Source organism: Pongo abelii, chromosome 22, assembly GCF_028885655.2.
Source record: "Pongo abelii isolate AG06213 chromosome 22, NHGRI_mPonAbe1-v2.0_pri, whole genome shotgun sequence".
NCBI classification, from domain to species: domain Eukaryota; kingdom Metazoa; phylum Chordata; class Mammalia; order Primates; family Hominidae; genus Pongo; species Pongo abelii.
The window spans coordinates 47,797,124-47,817,766 of record NC_072007.2 but is presented as its reverse complement, the minus strand read 5'-3'; the positions used below and the strand labels follow the sequence as shown (position 1 = coordinate 47,817,766).

The 20,643-nt window shown below is 38.3% G+C and overlaps 1 protein-coding gene across 18 annotated transcripts in view; it reads right to left on the bottom strand.

Annotated features, from left to right (window-relative positions):
• DYRK1A (dual specificity tyrosine phosphorylation regulated kinase 1A) overlaps window positions 1-20,643 on the bottom strand; it is a 148,853-nt gene that overhangs the window by 18,624 nt on the left and 109,586 nt on the right. For 17 of the 18 annotated variants that reach the window (XM_063720897.1, XM_063720896.1, XM_054542516.2 and 14 more), the window contains 6 exons: window positions 18,212-18,331; window positions 15,721-15,909; window positions 9,962-10,109; window positions 6,111-6,397; window positions 3,414-3,560; window positions 307-447 (listed from right to left, as the gene is read on the bottom strand). In XM_063720897.1, coding sequence (XP_063576967.1) covers window positions 307-447; window positions 3,414-3,560; window positions 6,111-6,397; window positions 9,962-10,109; window positions 15,721-15,909; window positions 18,212-18,331 — 1,032 coding nt within the window. The remainder of the gene's footprint in view (window positions 1-306; window positions 448-3,413; window positions 3,561-6,110; window positions 6,398-9,961; window positions 10,110-15,720; window positions 15,910-18,211; window positions 18,332-20,643) is intronic. The other variant, XM_054542512.2, reaches the window with a different exon arrangement.

Genomic DNA, 20,643 nt, shown 5'->3' with positions numbered 1-20,643 from the left:
GGTCAAATTTATTAATTCTACTGCTGAAACCAAGTATGGTGATATGATCAGCTGCCTCAAAATGCAGGCAGAGAGTTTTTAATATGAAGTTTTAAAGATAATTCTGACCATTAATCAAACACTGGTCCATACCTGATAGTTCAGGTCAAACTATACTCAACTTCTGAACAAAATATCTATGTAAGGTATCAATAAAATCGTTAACTGAAACACACTGATTTCAAGTAAATGCAAAATGAGCTATAAAAAGACAGGCATGATAAAGAAATTTAATAAAGGCTCAAAACAGATATATCCTTATTTTACCCGTTTTCCATCTTTGGTCTTCTTTAAGTTCCAAGTGCCATCTGGCAACTTCTCAAAGAACTTTCTTGCTTTTGGTGCTTGGTCAAGAATATGAGCAGGTGGAATACCCAGAACTTCCACTATTTTATTCATCTGATCTACCTGTATTAAAAATAAAAACAACAAAACCTGTAATTTCTACTGTACATCTACTCCTGCTCAAGTCATTCATTCATAAAGGAATTGCACACCTCCTATGCGTCTGGCACTCCTCTAGACATCCAGCATACAGTAATGAACAAACACAAGAAAGGCCCTACCTTCCTTGAGTCAAATACCCCACAGAAGGGAAGACAGTCAATTAACAAACATATTATGTCAGGTAGCCATGGATACAATGTTGAACAGTAAGGAAAGATGAGAGGAAGTTTTAAAGTTTCCGTTTTGGGAGAATTTTATTTAAAAATATTTTTTTTATTTACTTATTTTTGAGACAGGGTCTCACTCTGTCACCCAGGCTGGAGTGCAGTGGTGCAATCAGAGCTCTCTGCAGCCTTGACCTCCTGCCAGGCTCAAGTGATCCTCTCACCTCAGCTTCCTGAGTAGCTGAGACTACAGGCATGTACCACCATGCCCGGCTATTTGTTTTTTGGATGGAGTCTAGCTCTGTCACCCATGCTGAAGTGCGGTGGCGCAATCTCGGCTCACTGTAACCTCCACCTCCCAGGTTCAGGCAATTCTCCTGCCTCAGCCTCCCGAGTAACTGGGACTACAGGCATATTTTTCAGTAGAGACAGGGTTTCACCATGTTGGTCAGAATGGTCTTAAACTCTTGACCTCAAATGCTCTGCCCATCTTGGCCTCCCAAAGTGCTGGGATTACAGGCGTGAGCCACCGTGCCCGGCCCCATGCCCAGCTAATTTTTAAAAATTTTTGTGGAGATGGGGTTTTACCATGTTGCCTATGCTAGTCTCAAACTCCTGGGTTAAAGCAATCCTCCCACCTTGGCCTCCCAAAGTGCTGGGATTACAGGCATGAGGTACAGCTCCCGACCCAGTTTTCACAGCATGTTAAATAACCCCCCCGCCCCACACACACACACAAATCCCAGAAGCTTAGTAAAGTATGGACCTAATAAAGTACTTTTTTAAAGCACAGATTCATTCACCCAAAATGAGTGTGCCTATTATATGCTAGGAACCATATTCAGTGGTAGAAAATAATAAACAAAACACAAAAATTCCGGCCAAAAAGAAGTTTATGTTATAGTGGGAAGACAGGAAATACATATACACACACACGTGTTTTTTGTTTTTTTTTTTTTTTTAATGGAGTCTTGTTCTGTCTGCCAAGCTAGAGGGCAGTGGCGTGATCTCGGCTCACTGCAAGCTCCGCCTCCTGGGTTCAAGCCATTCTCCTGCCTCAGCCTCCCAAGTAACTGGGATTACAGGCACGCAACACCACGCTAGGCTAATTTTTCTATTTTTGGTAGAGATGGGGTTTCACCATGTTGGCAGGGCCAGTCTCGAACTCCTGACCTCAAGTGATCTGCCTGCTTCAGCCTCCCAAAGTGCTGCGATTACAGGCGTGAGCCACTGCGCCCGGCATTATCAATAAATAATTAAATACATGATGTCAGATGCTGGCTAAGAACTATGGGATGAGGAGAAGGGGTACTGCAACCATACGTGGGGTATATGGTTTCACCGAGAATGCAACATCAGAGCAAACACTAACATCAGCAAAAGACTATCTCAGAAAAGAGCATTTTAGGCACAGGAAAGAAGAAATACAAAGGGCTATGGGCCTGTAGCTGGCGTTTTCAAGGGACCACAGAGAAAGCTGTGTGCGGACCACAGAGTGAGGGGAGAAGGAGAAACCAGGTGGTGGTGAGAGAACTGGCATCAGAGGGAGTAGCAATCTGTGGGCTACTCAAAGGACCTCGGCCTTTACAATGAGTAACATGGCAAAGTTTTTTTTACTATTGTTTAAGCCCAAGAAAGATACTAATTTACACAGTAAGATTTATACTAAAACAAAAACAAACTATGGCAGTTACTATCAAAGAGTAGCTCACCAGTTCAAGCTGAAATGAATTAAAAGGGGCCGGGCACAGTGGCTCACGCCTGTAATCTCAGCACTCTGGGAGGCTGAGACGGGCAGACCACTTGAGGTCAGGAGTTCGAGAGCAGCCTGGCCAACATGGTGAAACATCAACTCTAGCAAAAATACAAAAATTAGCCAGGCGTAGTGGCGCTTGCCTGTAATTCCAGCTACTTGGGAGACAAGATTGCGCCACTATACTCCAGCCTGAGCGACAGAGCAAGACTCCATCTCCGGGAAAAAAAAAAAAAGAAGAATTAAAAGGAAGGATGGAAGAAACAAGTTTCTGACACCACCTATTAACAGCTGCGTAATCCGGTACAAGTCATTAATGCCTTTGGCCTTTCTCTTCTCATTTATAAATAGATTGATCAAGATGTGCAAATTGTCAATTTTTCTTTTAAAAAACAAACAAAACCCCACAGGTGAACAGTTTTTAAAACAATGAAAGTCTAATTTCTCTGACTGCAGGGAAATGTGGCCTGTCCCTGCCCTCCCATTCACTGCCTCTGACCTTGAAAAATCTTCCAGAACATAGACTGAAAACCTGTAGACTATACAATTGCACAGTCTCTGTAGCCCTACAATCCTATAATCTAGTTTACTCTACATTATTCAGACTGAGTATCCATCAATCCTACTGATCATTACCTCTTCAACTCCAAATCATAATCTCAAAATTTAGAGTGATGTTTGCATCACTCTTCAGGATGGCCTTCATTCCTTCATTATCATCTTTAAGCTTTCTGTTATCGTATCTAAAACCTGTAAAATGTATGCCAAAATACTTAACACTTTCTAACTGTTCTCCTTCATGAGTAGATTAAAATATCCTACTCCTATCTCCTAATTCTAAACTAATATGACAACTGACAAATATGAAAAATAGGTATATTCAAACTGACTCACAGTTGAATGATTCAGTAGACATCTTTGCCTAAAAACAACTTTTAAATTACACTGTCATAGATGAAAGACGAAAAGCAATTATGAAAACAGAATTTGTAAAGCACTACATCATTTACCTCATTGGCACCACTGAACAGAGGTTCTCCAGTGTGCATTTCAACCAAAATACACCCGAGGGACCACATATCAATGGCAAGGTCATAAGGCATTCCCAGTAGCACCTCTGGAGACCGATAAAAGCGACTCTGAATATACTGGTATATCTGAAATACATTTCAAAATAGCATTACTTCAATTGCTTAAAACTGCAGTCAGCATTGGATTAAAAACACTGATCTGATATTAACAGAAAAGAATTGGCTAATTCCTAAATTAGGGTTCCATTGATTAACTTCAACATTAGACTACGAATATGGCTTAAAGAACTAAACATTTCGAGGGATTGGTTAATCTGACTGTGAAATGCATAATACATAAAGATTCAAGCCCTTTCATTTAGTCTAATCCTACCTAGTCATCATGATATTTCTTAAAACAATTATGCCTCACTAGAAAAAAAAACACTATTGAAAACAATGTATTTCCCTAATAATTATTTCTTCCTACTATGGCTGGCACTCAGTTTACCACTAACTTTACAACTAAATAGTATTTAAATTAACCCAAACAATGTATTTCTCAGCGTTAAAAGTCAAGTAACTTCAATATAATATAATTTAAGATTCAGATATTTGTACCCTTGCTGTCTCACAGATAAATCCCAGAAACACTGCCACATAAAGATTCAATTGAGAGCTGTCTCTGACCAATAGCTTCTTCTCTCCTCTTCTCTCTCTACCTCCATCCAAGACTTCTTAGAGAAAGACAATCCTGAAATGGACTATTTTCAATGAAGTAATGTTAAGACGTCTTCAGAGACCAATTTGTTTCACTTATTAAAAGGGGGAAAGAAATAAAATCCTAACTAAATTTCCTAACACGCAAACCATGCAGCCAGAAAGCTCATGAAATTTTCTGTGGTTCCCACTGAAACCTCCAGCCAAGTCTTTGAGAACAATCTCAGGCCTCCACAGGCAGGTCAACCAACCTTAAGGAACTATGAGAAGAAAGTCTAATTTAAAAGAACTGGGAAGAAGTATTACATTTCCATGGTTTTTATAAGCCAATACCATTGTTAATTCCCTAGGCCCGAACACTCACCACTCCTGAGACTTTTATTTCACAGCTTATGCCAAGAACTTTGTCTCCTCCCTATCTAATTTGTTTAAAGCAGTTGCTTTCCCCAAAACACACTTGCCCTACCACCTTCTGATTCTAATCCAGCAGGTCTAGGGGCAGGGCCACTGCAGGTCTATTTTAGAAATAACTTCCCATGTGATGCTAATGAACTTGAATAGTTAAAAACTTACTGTAGGGATAACTGGCTCATTTTGGCTAGACAGAAATAATAATGTTTAATATTAGGACAAAATACATAACTTGGCTTAAATAGGGGAAAAATTTCCCAACTCTATAATCTGTTCAAATTACTGTCAAGATGGGCATGTATTTTTCATTCACAATATACTCTATCTCATATTAACTACGAGCATCTCGATTTTTTGAAAGCATCTAAAACTGCAAACTTTGCTCCCTACTCCAATTCTTAAAAATTACTTTAACATTCGATAGCATCACTACCATAAGAGAAGTTGCAGAAAATAACAAAAAGACAGTCCTATTAATTGGCTATAAATCCTTATGATTAAATTAATCTGTTATAGTTAAAACCTGGACAAAAGTAGGACAGGACAGAAAATTTCACTAATTTGGAAAAATAAACAGAAAAGTCAGTATGAAAAATTAACATCTGCATGTTAGTTGGGTTTCTTTAAAACAGAAGAAATACAGTTTCAATACTTAAAGCAAAAACAATAGTGTTTAAAATGAGTAAAATATTATCAAATGGTGACACTAATTCCTTTCAAGAGGAGACCCCTATTACTTCTATTTTATACATAAAACAATGCTGTTAGAGTAGTTTTCATAATGCTGGAAGAATGACAGGAAAAAACTGCTTTCTTAAATCAGCTAAACTTATCAGCACTACGAACACATCTGTTTTTAGCAGTCTGAAAAAAACCAGCTTGGATATGTGTCAGAATTTATGCAAATTTTAAATAAGAGTGGGGAAAATAAGACAAACTTATTTATCAAAACAAGTAAGTCTATCAACTGAATTTTCTATACTTAATACCATGACTAATGCAAAATTACCTGCATTTTTTTGAACCATCAGTTTTTGAGAAAAAAGATTTATCTTGATCCATCTTCAGAGAAGTATTTGACAGCACAGATTCAATGTTCTAGTACTGAAAAGTCCCAAAATTTATACTAAAACCTTTACTTGGGAAATATAGTTACAAATCCCCTAATATTTAATCATTCCATCTCCTATTCTCTCCCTTAATCTTTTAGCATACATACAATTTTAAATATACCCATTTCAAAAAATCAATGTCTTTTGACTCAAAGTATTGCTAATTGCATTTTAAAAGGTATTTCCCCAAAACAGATATCAACACAAGGTAATTAAGTGCTACATTTTAAAGATAAATAAGCATCCTGTAATTGCCTCTAAATGGTATACACCTTATTAACATTTCAAATATCTATTAGGTTGGCGCAAAAGTAATTGCGGTTTTTGCCACTGCAAAAATGGCAACTGCAATGGCAAAAACCGCAATTACTTTTGCGCCAACCTATTACCTACACTGTCCTACCTACTTCTATTTAATTTCTATTTAATTCACAAGTTCTGAAATAATACTTACCCTCTGCCCCAACTGACAAGAACTGCCAAAGTCAACGATCTTGATTGCACTGCGTTTGGGGTTACAAAGAAGGATATTTTCAGGTTTTAGATCACAGTGAATGATACTAAGTTCTGGAGTCGCAAGGAAAAGCAGTGCAGTGCACATCTGTTGCGCAAACTTTCGTGTTAGGTTCAAAGAGACCCCTCGGAAATTGGTGTTTCTCAGCAAGTCATAGAGGTTGTAGGACAGCATTTCAAAAACTAAACAGAGATGGTTTCGAAACATAAAGTGGCGTTTCAAATGCACTGAAAGAGAAAACAGTTTCATTTTAAATTATATATACCAATAAACTGAGAGTAACAAACACATGCACTCTCAAATGATCTATAACATTATAACATCAAATGCAGAGTTCAGTTAAAGTTTGGAGATCAGCATTTTGTAGTAACAGCAGTTTTCAATCAGTTAAGAATATCTAAGTTGCTCTTCTGCTGAATTAAACGGGCACAACATATGTCAATAAGTGATATAGGTAAGCAGTGCTACCAAAATGCCTTGTTTCTTTAAAAGTCAGATCTGAAAACATAAGTAGCAAATGCACAAACAGCAGTGAGAATATTTCAGCAATTTTATCTTCATTTATAAAAGAAAGCACTTTTTACTTCCTGAGAGCCCTACCTCACAACTTCCTATGTCTAAGCTCCACCTACTGGGATCTCTGGTTTGTGACAATGCTGTAGCTGGCAGCCCTCTGTGTAGGCTTTGAAATGTATCTGCACTGCTGAACTTTATATTTCACTGGTAATTTTCTGTCACAATTTTCATTGATAGCCTTTTTTTTTTTTTTTTTTTTACCCTTTAGGCAAATACAACAAATGTCTGAAAATCATGCTTTGGTAAAAGTACTGGAAGACTTAACTGTGTTTATCAAATTGGTAAGTGACAACTCTTGTGTGAGACTGAAGGCTTGGAAAACTTCAAAATAAAGCTCAGCTACAAGAAGAGATGATGAGGAGGCTTGTGAGTGGAGAAACAGTATAGAATACATAGGTCGCTATCACTGTTGACCCTCCAAAAAGGCTGAATACTCACTAAATTGCTTCAAAGATTGTGCTTTAACTATTAACACTGACTTCACGTCAGATGAGGTTATTCGATAAAGTGCTGTCCCTCCCTGTTAACAGTCTTATATATACCAAACTGAGCACCTGTAACACAACTGCAATGACATAAAACACCCATCTGTCAAGGTGATTTTCATTTTATTTTATAGTATTACAAAATGAGAGGTTTCTCTACAGATCTATCTGGAATAAACTGATAGTAATCAATGTCTGATCACTAAGAACCGTGGATACACTGTGTTTTCCTGGGAATGTCCTGGGCTGCCTGCCTCAAAGCAGTGGACATCAATATTGCTTTTAGATCTTTCATGGTATAGGTGATCTAAAGTTAGAATAAGTAATACAATAAAAATAACTACATGACTATATAGGAGTCTACAGTACAACTCGATACTAAAAATAACAAAAGGAATCCTTAAATGTTACCTAAGAATGTAAAATATCTGCTCTTAGTCACTTCAGTTTATAGGTTTAAAACTAAAAACATAGTTCCATGATACCTCACAATCATGGTCCATGGATGGCTTTTAATCTCCTGGTTAAGCAGGAGCCACTAAATGAATGCAAAAAGTAACTGCTGTCAGAATCCTAATGTGATTATAAAAATTCCTTTAAGAAGCTCTGTGATCACAATGTTCGTCCAATGAAAGATCTACTCAGTTTCACTTGACCTCACAATTCTTTATTCATTTAGTTAGTATCTACAATGTGCTGAGCACTAAAGACACTGTCAAAGAAAGCTCAAACAAGCGTATTTGTTCAGTCTTCTTAACCGAATTTTGAGGAGAATGGAGGACTGACAAGACTTTGTTGTAGACTTAAACTAAATTTTCTTTTAACTAGACCATGGCAGGTACCAAATAATCCAGATAAGAAATTTGGCTACATGGTAAAGAAATAGATGTTTTTAAAGTTCAAAGACAAGACAATAAAACTCATCAGAATAAATTACACTCATCAATCACTTTAAAATTAATTTACATCATAAAAATCAATATGACTTTCAGATACCTTAAGTTTAAGGTATCAATTCAATTGACATGAACTTGTCTAATCTAAAGTTCTTTTGTTTTCCAAACAGAATCTCAGTTTCTTGAGACATTATGCATTCACCATCTTCTGAAATAAGAATTTAAAAACTCATCCAAAGAGTATCTGTAATAACTAATACAATTAATAAAATGATCATTAATGTCAACTTTATTCAAAACAAAATACTAGCATTATACATAACTGAGTAGCTAACATTTTTGAGTACTTAACTATATGCCAGCTATGTCTTTTTTAAATAAAGCAGAATTAAAATGTTACAGTAATGCTATCAATATTTTTTCTGCTCCCCTAAGCAAATACTCGAGTGAGGAGAAGGCAGCAGGCATGTTCAGAGACCACCGTGTAAGTCAATCATCCTTAGAATGTCCTTGATGTGCTTCTAAAACCCTTGAAAGGAAATGGGTCACCTCATGTAAGTTGTAACTGACAGTGAACAACAGCAAAGTTTCATTGAGTGTGACAAGGTTTTAAGATAAGAATGGTATTATTATGAATTATATCAGTATCTATAAAGAAACTAAGAAAAATTAATACAAACTCATTTTATATTTTAACAATGAAGAATGAGAGGTATTTCACAAACAAAATCTAAACAATCTGAAGCTTGCGCCTTTTAAAGATCCGTTATTTGTTTCTACCTTTTTGGGGGGAACCAAAGAATCATAATGTTTTCTTAAAAGATCTGTTAAATAAAACTCAGCCTTACGTGTATCAAATAAGGTCAGCGTTTCTGAACACAAGTGACTATGGATCTGTGCTGATCTTAAGGTCTGTATCTTCGATTGATGGCATCTTATATGAATACTTAACAGTTTTTTCCTTGACGGTACATAAAATGATGGTGTCTTACAATCACTGACATATTAGCTTTGATTAAAAAATACTGTGAAAGAAGGTGTACTAGAAGATATTTTGTCCATTTATCAATCGGCCCTAGACTTCAGTATTGTCATAATTCTTCTGTCTCCTATTTCTGTTTTCAGAAGGAAGACTATGTGAGAATGAAACAGACTTTGGAGGGAGGCAGAAGTACTGTAGCTTCCCATCCTAGCTGCAGAGCCCTATGACCCTGGGTATGTGGCTTCTTATACAAACCACCCATAACTTAAGGATTCTACCATCTTCCTTATAAGACTGCTATAAATTATTACAGATGATGGAAGAAAAGCATAAGGAATGTCATAGAAATTCAATAAGCAGTGGCTATTATCTCTTTTCTGTAGTCATAAATCTAATAGCCTCTAATGCTGCCAAGCTGATGAAGAGACTGGGGAGGAGCCTGAGATCTTGTTGCAGATGCCTCAAAAATGGTTCCACAACCACTAACAACATACTAGCTCACAACTAGTTTCTGAGCGAGATTAGAAATGGTTAAAGTTACTGGAAAGATGACCCTATGGATAAACATGCATCATTAGCAAACAAATGGTACCAGTAAATTGCAAATAAAAAAACACACACACTATTCTCGTTTGTTTCTAATGGTATGCTACCTGGAAGGCACATTCCCCAAGATTTAGACTATTACTACCAGATCAAGTCACTTATATAAATCTTGCTGTCCAACAGAAATAAACAAATTTTTAATCAGCCACTTTAAAATAAAATCAAAATATTTTGATAGAAAAGAACCATTAACTCAAAGTTTTGGTGTGGGTTGGGGCACACTGCGCTGTTTGCCTGTTTGTTTACCTATGTAGTATTTCATTTCAGTGTCATGTTTGTTCATGAGCTCAAGAAGTCGCACTTCTATCTGCGCTTGATTCAGAAAAGCCTTCTTGTTCTTTATTATTTTAATGGCAACCCATTCTTGCTCCACACGATCATACGCCTTTACAACCTAAAAGAGAAGAAAGATGAATAATTCTCTATTTCATTAATTGCAAAAATTTCACAATAATTTATAATTCACCTTATTATAACCTTTACCTAATTCTCAATTATACATTTTTATAATTATTTTTCTGACCTTCCTAAGTAGAAGAGATCCCATCTATTTCTATTCAATATATATCCATTTATTACACAGTAACTTTAAATCAATCTTTTAAATTGAATTTCTTTTTGCATTTGTACAATATTTCTAAATATCCACAAAATAGATAATTTTCTTAATCAAATTAGATTAACTATTTTCCTCCTTCAGAAATGAACTATGACTCTTGACAAATGCTTAGGTTTTTTTAATCTTTCTAAGTAACACTATAAAACAACTCATCGAACTATTCTTTTAATGAGATACCTGAACCCTAATATGTATGAAATATTTAAAAGTTTATTGGCAGAAGGCTTCAGATAACTTTCTAACTTTCAATTAGATTTTCATACATAAAAACCTAAGTATATAAAAGAAAAATTGGTTTAGACTAAAAAAAAAATCAAACACAAATTACCAGTAAAGTTCCACAATGCCACAAACGCCATAATTGGGGGATTATGATAGTTTTAAAATGAGAATTACTGCTAAGGAAACCACAGCATTCACGAGCACACATCACCATGTACACCTCTCACTTGAAATTTGACTCATTTAAAACGAGGTTCATACTACTATAAAAGATTTACATAAACATTACAAAATCAATATATAAGTAAATGTTATCTTATTAACCAGTGACAACCATTTCAACTAATAAAACAGAAGTTACATTTATAATACTATACATTGTCTGAATAAGTAATTATTTTAGATACATTTTCTAGCACATTCAAAAAGCCTGGGGATGGGGAAGGAACTCCAAATGATTCCAAGGTGCAGGATGAAACCACAAGGTCAGGAAGAGATGGAACGTATGTTCTCAGATCTTCATCAGTCAAGGCTAAATCTACCGTGACAGATTCTGAATGGCTCAACTGAAATCAAACTTGGAATAAAAAATGCACTAATCTCTGGTTTCACTCAATTCTAAAAGACACTATCTGTGGTCTTTTATAACAGAGGCTACCCTTGTAAACATGTAGCCAAGGGGTTCTGATATGCTTCTGTTTCACTGGATGTACTGACTGCACTAAGAGTTGCAGTTCAGTGCCCAGATCCTGATGGGCTGCAGGATAAAGGACACTCATGGGGGCCCAAGTATCTACTGACTTGCCAAACAGTTAATGGGCTAACTGCCAGTTTTTGACCATGAATTACAAATTTAATAAGGTGTTTTTTTTTTCTTTTACAGCAATGCCTAGAGAATTTAGCTGGTCTGGAGCCCAGACATCAGTAATTTTTTGGGTAAGCTCCCCAAGAAATTTCAATACGCAATCAGGATTGATAAGTATTGGCTACGGAAATGGAGAAATTCCTTATTTGACAATAACCTGACACAGAATGTGGAGAAAGTCTGACCAAGTCTATACAGAAGACATTATTCTGGTGAGGGACAGGACCTGAACCTCAACGTGGACACTGCACAACACCTCAGCCCAAGAGGGGAAGTATCAGTCTGCCCTGGGAAAAAGGAGTTCAACGTCAAACAGGACTCTATCGTCACAGGGTTCCTGTGCTCACTTGTTCTGTGGAATCTGAGTATGAGAAAACTAAGGTGAAGGGGAGAAGAAAAACCTAACTATGAGCACAAAGACTGAGTCATCAGGGGCAAATCAGCTTAGAGAGCAGCCTGTATGGCTACAATTTGCATGGTAGATGTCAGGAAAGTTAGAAAGTAACCTATTAGGCCCTGCGCAGCAGCTCATGCCTGTAATCCCAGCATGATTTGGGAGGCCAAGGCAGGCGGATCACCTGAGGTAAGGAGTTTGAGACCAGCCTGACCAACATGGTGAAATCCCACCTCTACTAAAAATACAAAAATTAGCCAGGTGTGGTGGGGGGCGCCTGCAATCCCAGCTACCCAAGAGGCTGAGGCAGGAGAATCACCTGAACCCAGAAGGCGGAGGGTGCAGTGAGCCAAGATCGCACCATTGCACTCCAGCCCGGGCAACAAAAGCAAAACTCCATCTCAAACAAAAAGTGACCTATTGAGTGCAACTGCCCAAACATTAGTGAAGTTTCCATGGCAGAGGTAGCACTCTCCAGGTCTAGAGCAGCAGTCAATTTTTTCACGGCCAGGGTAGGTAGGGGTGAGGTGGATGGTTTGGGGATCAAACTGTTCTGCCTCACATCATCAGGCATTAGATTTTCATAAGGAGCACAGAACCTAGGTCCCTTGCATGCACAGTTCACAATAGGGTTTGAGCTCCTTTGAGAATCTAACGCTGCTGCTGATCTGACGGGGCAGAGCTCAGGCGGTAATGCTTGCTGACCACTCACCTCCTGCTGTGTAGCCCGGTTGGGAACCAGTAGAGGGTATTCACACCCTTAGTTAAGGACTGGGCCTCACAAATGCGTTTCCTTAAGAGGCTGACAGAGAAGCTGCTTCGGACTAACAGAAGACCTTAATCAAGAGGGACTCCCAGGCCAGGTGTGGTGGCTCAGGCCTATAATCTCAGCACTGTGGGAAGCTGAGATGGGAGGACTGGTTGAGCCCACGAGTTCAAGACCAGCCTGGGCAACACAGTAAGACCTCTCCTCTACAAAAAAACAACAAATTAGCCAGGCATGGTGGCATGTGCCTGTAGTCCCAGCTACTCTAGAGGCTGAAGCGGGAGGATCACTTGAGCCCAAGAGGTTGAGGCAGTGAACCATGATCACTACTCCACTGCACTCCTGCCAGGCTGATACAGTGAGACCCTGTCTCTTAAAAATAAAACAAAAAACAAAACATAAAAAACATAGGACTCCCAAAGCACTGAAAAACCCCTCAGAAGAAAAAGAGGTTATAATTCAAGGAAAAAGTCCCTGGATTATGTGTAATTACCAAAATTCTTTCAAATCATGGGAAGACATATACACGTGACATCAGGGACTGGCAGGGCCACTCTGGAGTGACACAGGTCTAACACAAATGTTCATATTTGCTTACACGTTTATTTTTCTGGATTTAGACCTGTGGCTGCTAATGACATACAGTGTTGCAGGAAGTCAGGGACCCCGAACGGAGGGACCGGCTGAAGCCATGGCAGAAGAATGTGGATTGTGAAGATTTCATGGACATTTATTAGTTCCCCAAATTAATACTTTTATAATCTCTTATGCCTGTCTTTACTGCAATCTCTAAACATAAATTGTGAAGATTTCATGGACACTTATCACTTCCCCAATCAATACCCTTGTGATTTCCTATGCCTGTCTTTAATCTCTTAATCCCATCATTTTTGTAAGCTGAGGAGGATGTATGTCGCCTCAGGACCCTGTGATGATTGTGTTAAATGCACAAATTGTAGAGCATGTGTGTTTGAACAATATGAAATCTGGGCACCTTGAAAAAAGAACAGGATAACAGCAATGTTCAGGGAACAAGAGAGATAATCTTAAACTCTGACCGGTGACCTGGGCGGAACAGAGCCATATTTCTCTTCCTTCAAAAGCAAATGGGAGAAATATCACTGAATTCTTTTTCTCAGCAAGGAACATACCCGAGAAAGAGAATGTGCCCCAGAGGGTAGGTCTCTGAAATGGCCCCCTTGGGTGTGGCCATCTTCTATGGTTGAGACTGTAGGGATGAAATAAGCCCCAGTCTCCCATAGCGCCCCCAGGCTTATTAGGACAAGGAAATTCCCGCCTAATAAATTTTGGTCAGACCGGTTGTCTGCTCTCAAACCCTGTCTCCTGATAAGATGTTATCAATGACAATGGTGCTCGCAACTTCATTAGCAATTTTAATTTCGCCCCTGTCCTGTGGTCCTGTGATCTGGCCCTGCCTCCATTTGCCTTGTGATATTCTATGACCTTGTGAAGCATGTGATCTCTGTGACCCACACCCTATTTGTACACTCCTCCCCTTTGAAAATCCCTAACAAAAACTTGCTGGTTTTGCGGCTTGTGGGGCATCACAGAACCTACCGACATGTTATGTCTCCCCCAGACGCCCAGCTTTAAAATATCTCTCTTTTGTACTCTGTCCCTTTATTTCTCAAACCGGCCGACGCTTAGGGAAAACAGAAAAGAACCTACATGAAATATCTGGGGTGAATTTTGCCTGATATCTGGCTGAATTTCCCCTGATAATACAGTACACTTTCTGTTTTAAGCATGATGACTTTTTCCTCACACGTTAAAAAGGAGCATGTATTTTGTGTTCTCTCAGGGCAGGAACAGAGAAGCAAGCACATGCAGATTGCATAGTTTAAGAAAACAAAAAACAACAAAAGGCAATTTAGGAAAAGTCATTTTGATTCCCATTCTATCCTCTTCATTGAAAAGTCAAAAGTTTGGACTGCAGATTAATAACCATCTCATTCCACAAGGGTTGCAAGGCAGCGGAGAATGGGATTATCAGCAAATCACACTTCAAACAAAACACAGCTCTGTGACTCAATGTGACAGCAGGACTTACAACTGGGAACAGCTGGGGGACCACAGCCAGAGATCCCCCTAACATTTTTTTTTGTTTAAATAGAGACAAGGTCTTGCTATGTTGCCCAGGCTGTTCTGGAATTACTGGGCTCAGATGATCCTTCTGCTTCAGACTCCCAAAGTGCTGTGATTATAGGTGTGAGTCACCACACCCGACCCGAAAAAATCTTTTTAAAAATACAAAAGGAGGCCAGGCATGGTGGCTCACGCCTGAAATCCCAGCACTTTGGGAGGCCAATGTGAGTGGATTACCTGAGGTCAGGAGTTTGAGACCAGCCTGGCCAACATGGTGAAACCCTGTCTCTACTAAAAATACAAAAAGCCAGGTGTGGTTACAGGCACACACCTGTAATCCCAGCTACTTGGGAGGCTGAGGCATGAGAATCACTTGAACCTGGGAAATGGAAGTTGCAGTGAGCCGAGAGTGCACCACTGCACTCCAGCCTGGGTGATAGGAGTGCAAGTCTGTCTCTAAATAAATAAATAAAGTACAAGGAGAAAGACCCAAAACTCTTGGTTTTAGTGCGACTGATACAAGAGACTAAGACTGCCTGCCTGCTTAGAGGTCTGGTACAGTTACAACATGAAGTGGGAGAAAAAGCCAGGGAACAACCCTCAGCTTTCCAAAGCCTCCTGAAAAGTGAGTGGCCTCCCACTGTGCCACCTGAACATGGTAATTCTTTTCTCTTTGAAGTGGTCTATCAGACAAGAAGGTAAATATCTCTAGCATATGTAATTAACAATCATCTACCGACTATACAAGGCACATAACAAAGAGGCAATACTATCTATTAAGTGATTAAAATTCACCAGTCATTAGTAAAATAAGTACTCGGTAGCCATAAAAGTTTTTAGAAGTCTAAGGAGTTTTTATTACTGATGCAGTATCACTACCTTTAAAGAATTATGGTCATCCAAATACTTGCATATCCACTGCTGAGCTCTATTTGCAAATATTAAAAGTACACTCTTGAGGGAAGGGCTGTTAACAAGATTCACTAAGAAGTTCTTTCTAACTAATGAAATTCAGCATTTTCCATTAAATTACCTGTCCAAAGGAACCTTTGCCTATCAAGGAGTCAATTTCGTAACGATCCATCCACTTTTCTCCGTTTTTTACAATATAATCATAGTTATCATCATCATAACCATCATTGTAAACCTTCCGTTCCTTCTTATGACTAGAATCGTCTCCCTGGCCCTGTTGGTGTCTTCGCTTCTTTTTTGCATAGTAAACCTGAAATGAGAATACATAGTGTTAACTGTAAAATTTAAATCACTGTGAGGAAGGGCATTATCAGAGTATATTGAGACACATCTATTTTCTACAGCTGACATTTGAGTTAGAAAATAACACTGATCTAACCAATGAAAAAAATTCTACAGTGAAATTCATTATAGTTACACTGTTTATAGACTTTGTAAATAAAAAATGTTAAGTGACTTGTCCAAAGTATGCCATTCAAGAAAAGTAAAACGACCTGGTTTATATTTATTTGTTAAATTGAAGTATAATTTATATACAGTGAGGTGGCACGGATCTTAAGAGTTCAACATGAGGAATTTTGACAAAAGTTACCAAATGCCAAACAGCCAAGTAACATTTTCATGTCCCTCAAGTTCAAGTTCTCTCATGTCCCCTTCCAGTCAATCCCAACTTTATATTTGGGATATAAAGGGAATGTATTGATATAAATGCCCTCTTCTGTAACTTGCATGAATTTATTTATATTTGATTTTATGGCCACATATTTTTAAAATAAGTTTAAATGTAAACAAAGTGATGTTTTACTAAAATAAATAGGCCCTCTGAGACATGCCCAGTTTTCAAACCTATAAAAATATAATGATTAATGAAAAACAGCTATGGCCTCTTAGCCCCCACTCCCAAAGACCATACGCCTATGGTTAATCACAGGCTGAGTTATTTTCTTTAACACTGATTCTGGGCCGGGCGTGGTGGCTCACGCCTGTAATCCCAGCACTTTGGGAGGCCGAGGCAGGCGGATCACGAGGTCGGGAGATCAAGACCATCCTGGCTAACACGGTGAAACCCCGTCTCTACTAAAAATACAAAAAATTAGCCGGGCGTAGGGGCGGGTGCCTGTAGTCCCAGCTACTCAGGAGGCTGAGGGAGGAGAAAGGCATGAACCCGGGAGGCGGAGGTTGCAGTGAGCCGAGATCGCGCCAGTACACTCCAGCCTGGGTGAAAGAGCAAGACTCCATCTCAAAAAAAAAAACAAAAACAATGTTTCTAAGACCAGTAAAAAAAAATACTAGACGAACTAGGAAACAGTCCAGGTAATCGGTAAACTAACTTTGGCGAAATTATACATTACACTGCATGGAATAACATCAGAAAAAGTCTACTTTATAAGGTGGTAAGACACTTAAAAACAAGCTCCAACAAAGCTACTGTTAACGACAGTTTAACTGCAGCTTTGTTAACAATTTATCAGATAATAACAAACTGAAATTAATATACTGTTATCAACAATTTATCAGATATATTCAGATAATCACAAGCTAGTCTGGAACATGTTTATAATATATATATGTGTACAAAATCTAACTCAGAAATGTTCCTCACAGAGTTCATTCTAATTTTATGTTGCCACACTGCCACTGTAATGTAGTAATACTGTCATTAAATAACATTAAATTGCTATAAAATTTGCATGTACCTAAGAACATCTTTTTACTTTTCAGCTAAGCAGCTCTAAAGCTGCAAAGGACAAGCCTTCAACATGAAAGGGTGCAGGGCTCCCACTAGAAGAGGAAAGAAAGCATGGATTCTTCTCCAGAAATGCTCCTTTAATAATTAACTTTGGAGACAGAGTTGAAGCCACAAGCAAATGGCAATGAAGCCAATGGTCCAAGACGCCAGAAAAAGTTTCGGCGGCAAGACACCAAGTACAGGCAAGGAATTCAAAGTGCTGTGTCTGTTTTTTATCTTATTTACTTACAACAAAAAAGCTTCTGGACATCTTAACATAAAAAGATATAGATAAAAGAACACATATAAAAAGTTAAAAGACAATAAAATCACAGAAATATAGATAGATCAAATAAACTAGGCCAAATGCCTATAACTAGGTATTAAACATATTTCAGAGCTTCCTGACACCCCTGGCAAAAGCAGAAACAAATATATAAAAATTCAAGCAAAAATTCTAACACATATATACTTTTAGAGTCCTTATTCCCCTTTCTTGTTTTGAATAAGAGTTATTATAGAAGTAACTCAAATGAAATAAAAAAGAAAAACAAAAAATAAATAAAAATTAAAAAAAATAACAGTATATTAAATACAACCTTAAAAAAATCAAGTCATCCACAATTATCTTTATACTCTGCAGTCCTTGTTAATATATCTTTTACATAGTTGTAATCATATTATTTCTAAATCATTAGTCTTCATAATAATCATCAATATGACAATTAACTGGGAATGAAAAAAGTTTAGGGTAAATAGGTCATACTTTTTTTCTCAATGACGTATTGCAAGATAGACGTTATTATAACAAATCAAGTCTTACCTCATTAATATGCTTGTATGTTTTGATCAAGTCAACAGAAAGTTTTCTCAGGGGAGCAGTTGCTGGGTCACGGAAGGTTTGGGGCATCCGCCTCTGTAACATGACAATATCAGGCATCACCTTAAATAGACAGAAAAGACTAGTACTTTAACTATAAGATATAAATTCCCTCTTCTGTAACCTGCATGTATCTACTTTTTTAAAGACAGCTACATTAGATGATTATACATTCTCTTCAAAGTTCCCTTTCATGTGGATTCCAATAAAGACAACCACTAGAACAAATAAATGAAATTAGAAGATAATATGCCCAGCTGCCTGAGGCTTTGACCCTATTCCGCCAAATTTAAAGTGGTGGAAATGCAGACATACGCCAATCTAGGAGACACAAAGGATGCTGCCCACGAGGGCTTCTCTACCACACAATTAGCCCAAAGAAAATTTTTTTCTGAATTATTCCTAAAACCTGACCAGGTTCACAACTAGCAGACAAAGATAAACCCAGCCCTCAGAGGCAACTTTCAGCTTCCTTAACATAGGATTTCAGGACCCAGCTGGCACCAAAAAAGGAGGCTGGCAGCAGAGCACCATTCCCTCCAACTGCTCCTAACAAGAAGAAATTCAGCTCCTAATGTCTCCAGACCCTGCTGCCCTATGACAAATATCTGCCCCTAACCAAGGCTTGCCCTCACAGTCCCCTTCCCTGATCCCAACTCATGGCTCTCGACACCATCTGACAGGCAATGAGGGGTTCCACTGTGAGCATCCTGCTAGACCGTTTCCACAGAAATTACAACAGATGACAGAGCAGGGGCCTGCACCCCCTCTACACACACCCCAGGAGTGCTGTGGCTAGCGTCAATGATCCTGGATTGCTGTCCGAGTGCCACTGCTCCAGCAAGTGTCATGCCTCAGTTGAAAGGTTCCCAATGGGGGTTCTTGCAATCAACAGATCCTCAAAACCAATTATTTCCATCAAGGTGGTCACAGCCATTCCCCCTGGCCCATCTTTGTGTTCCTGCCCAACTCTTCTGGACATTTGTGCTGGGAAATGAGCCGAAGACCCTGACACAACATCTCTCCAAGGACACTCGGGTCAATCGGAGGGGCAGAGTGACAGTAAACACATCATACTAAGACCTCACAAAAATGTGTGGAGTCATGGTATAATTGTTAACCTAACCCACACCAAAAAAGAGAAGAGGGGAGGTTTGTCCCAGTGGACAGAACAGGAAAAATCACCATCCATGTGGTCTGAAAAGATAGAATTGTTAGAGCATTTACCTACGTGCACTTTATCATGAATCAACATTAACACTGGTTTCTTCTGCATGTATACTCAAACTCTAAAAAGTTGTTACCCAGAGGGCAAATTCACCCATTTACTGAAATAACACTATCTCTTCTCAAGGTCCTGTGCTTCTTAAAATTCCAAATAAGGTTGAAGGGGGGGGGGGAACTCTTGGTGATTGTAACTATTTGTCTGACAAAAATCATCAGAATTAAGATGATCTGAATTATTTAGTTTTTCAAATAGATAGTCTTACTTTTCTAAACAGTAGCTAATGCTAAGTTCACAGAATATTTTTATACTATTCCTTAAGGACTTCATGCATAAATTAATATGGGTAATAAACATGTCAGTTTTTTTGTGAATGAATGCTGTAAGCATTTAGGGTGATGAAAGGTTTCCTTTAAATGTCTTTTCTTTTTTAATTTAAGTTCCCAGCATTGTTTTCATGCAGGTAGTTTATTCAGTAAGCCCCTTTCTTGGGCTGGTGGAGTGTAGCCTAAATGTGAGGTTTCACAAAATCTGAATCAGTGCAATGCTTCATTACCGCTATAATAAAAGTTGATAGGAAGTATAAGTCATTGGTAGAGTCAACTGAATAACTTAATAATAAAGTAACAATAACAGTAGCAGGTATTTACTGAACAACATGTTTTTAGCATGCATATTTTTACAAGTCTTCCATGTAATCCCCTCAACAATCTCAAGGGAGTTAAATACCATTCCTGTGACCATTTTACACATGAGAAACCAGAGTCTCCAATGTTAAAGAACTTGACCAAGATCCCAGAGCCAGTTAAAGAACAGGAAAATCATCATCCGGGTGGTCCGAAATATTGTCGTAGTGCAGCTACTATAATATCGTAGCTGAAGATGTCCATGCCTAACCCCAGGCTCTTAACAAGGACACTCTTGCCAGAAGCTCCCTATCAATGTTACGCCTCTAGTCTACCCTCTTAGCAGTCATTTTTAGGCTACTTGTTGAGCAAAGTAATTGAGGTATGCCTAAAATAAGCACAGGCATTTATTAAAATTAGTTACATAAAAAACCTGTGAATGTCTTTAAGTTTTTAACTTGCCCCTTTACAGTTCCACTGGTATTTCAAACATCTGAAAAAAGAATCAGTGACTACATCCAGGA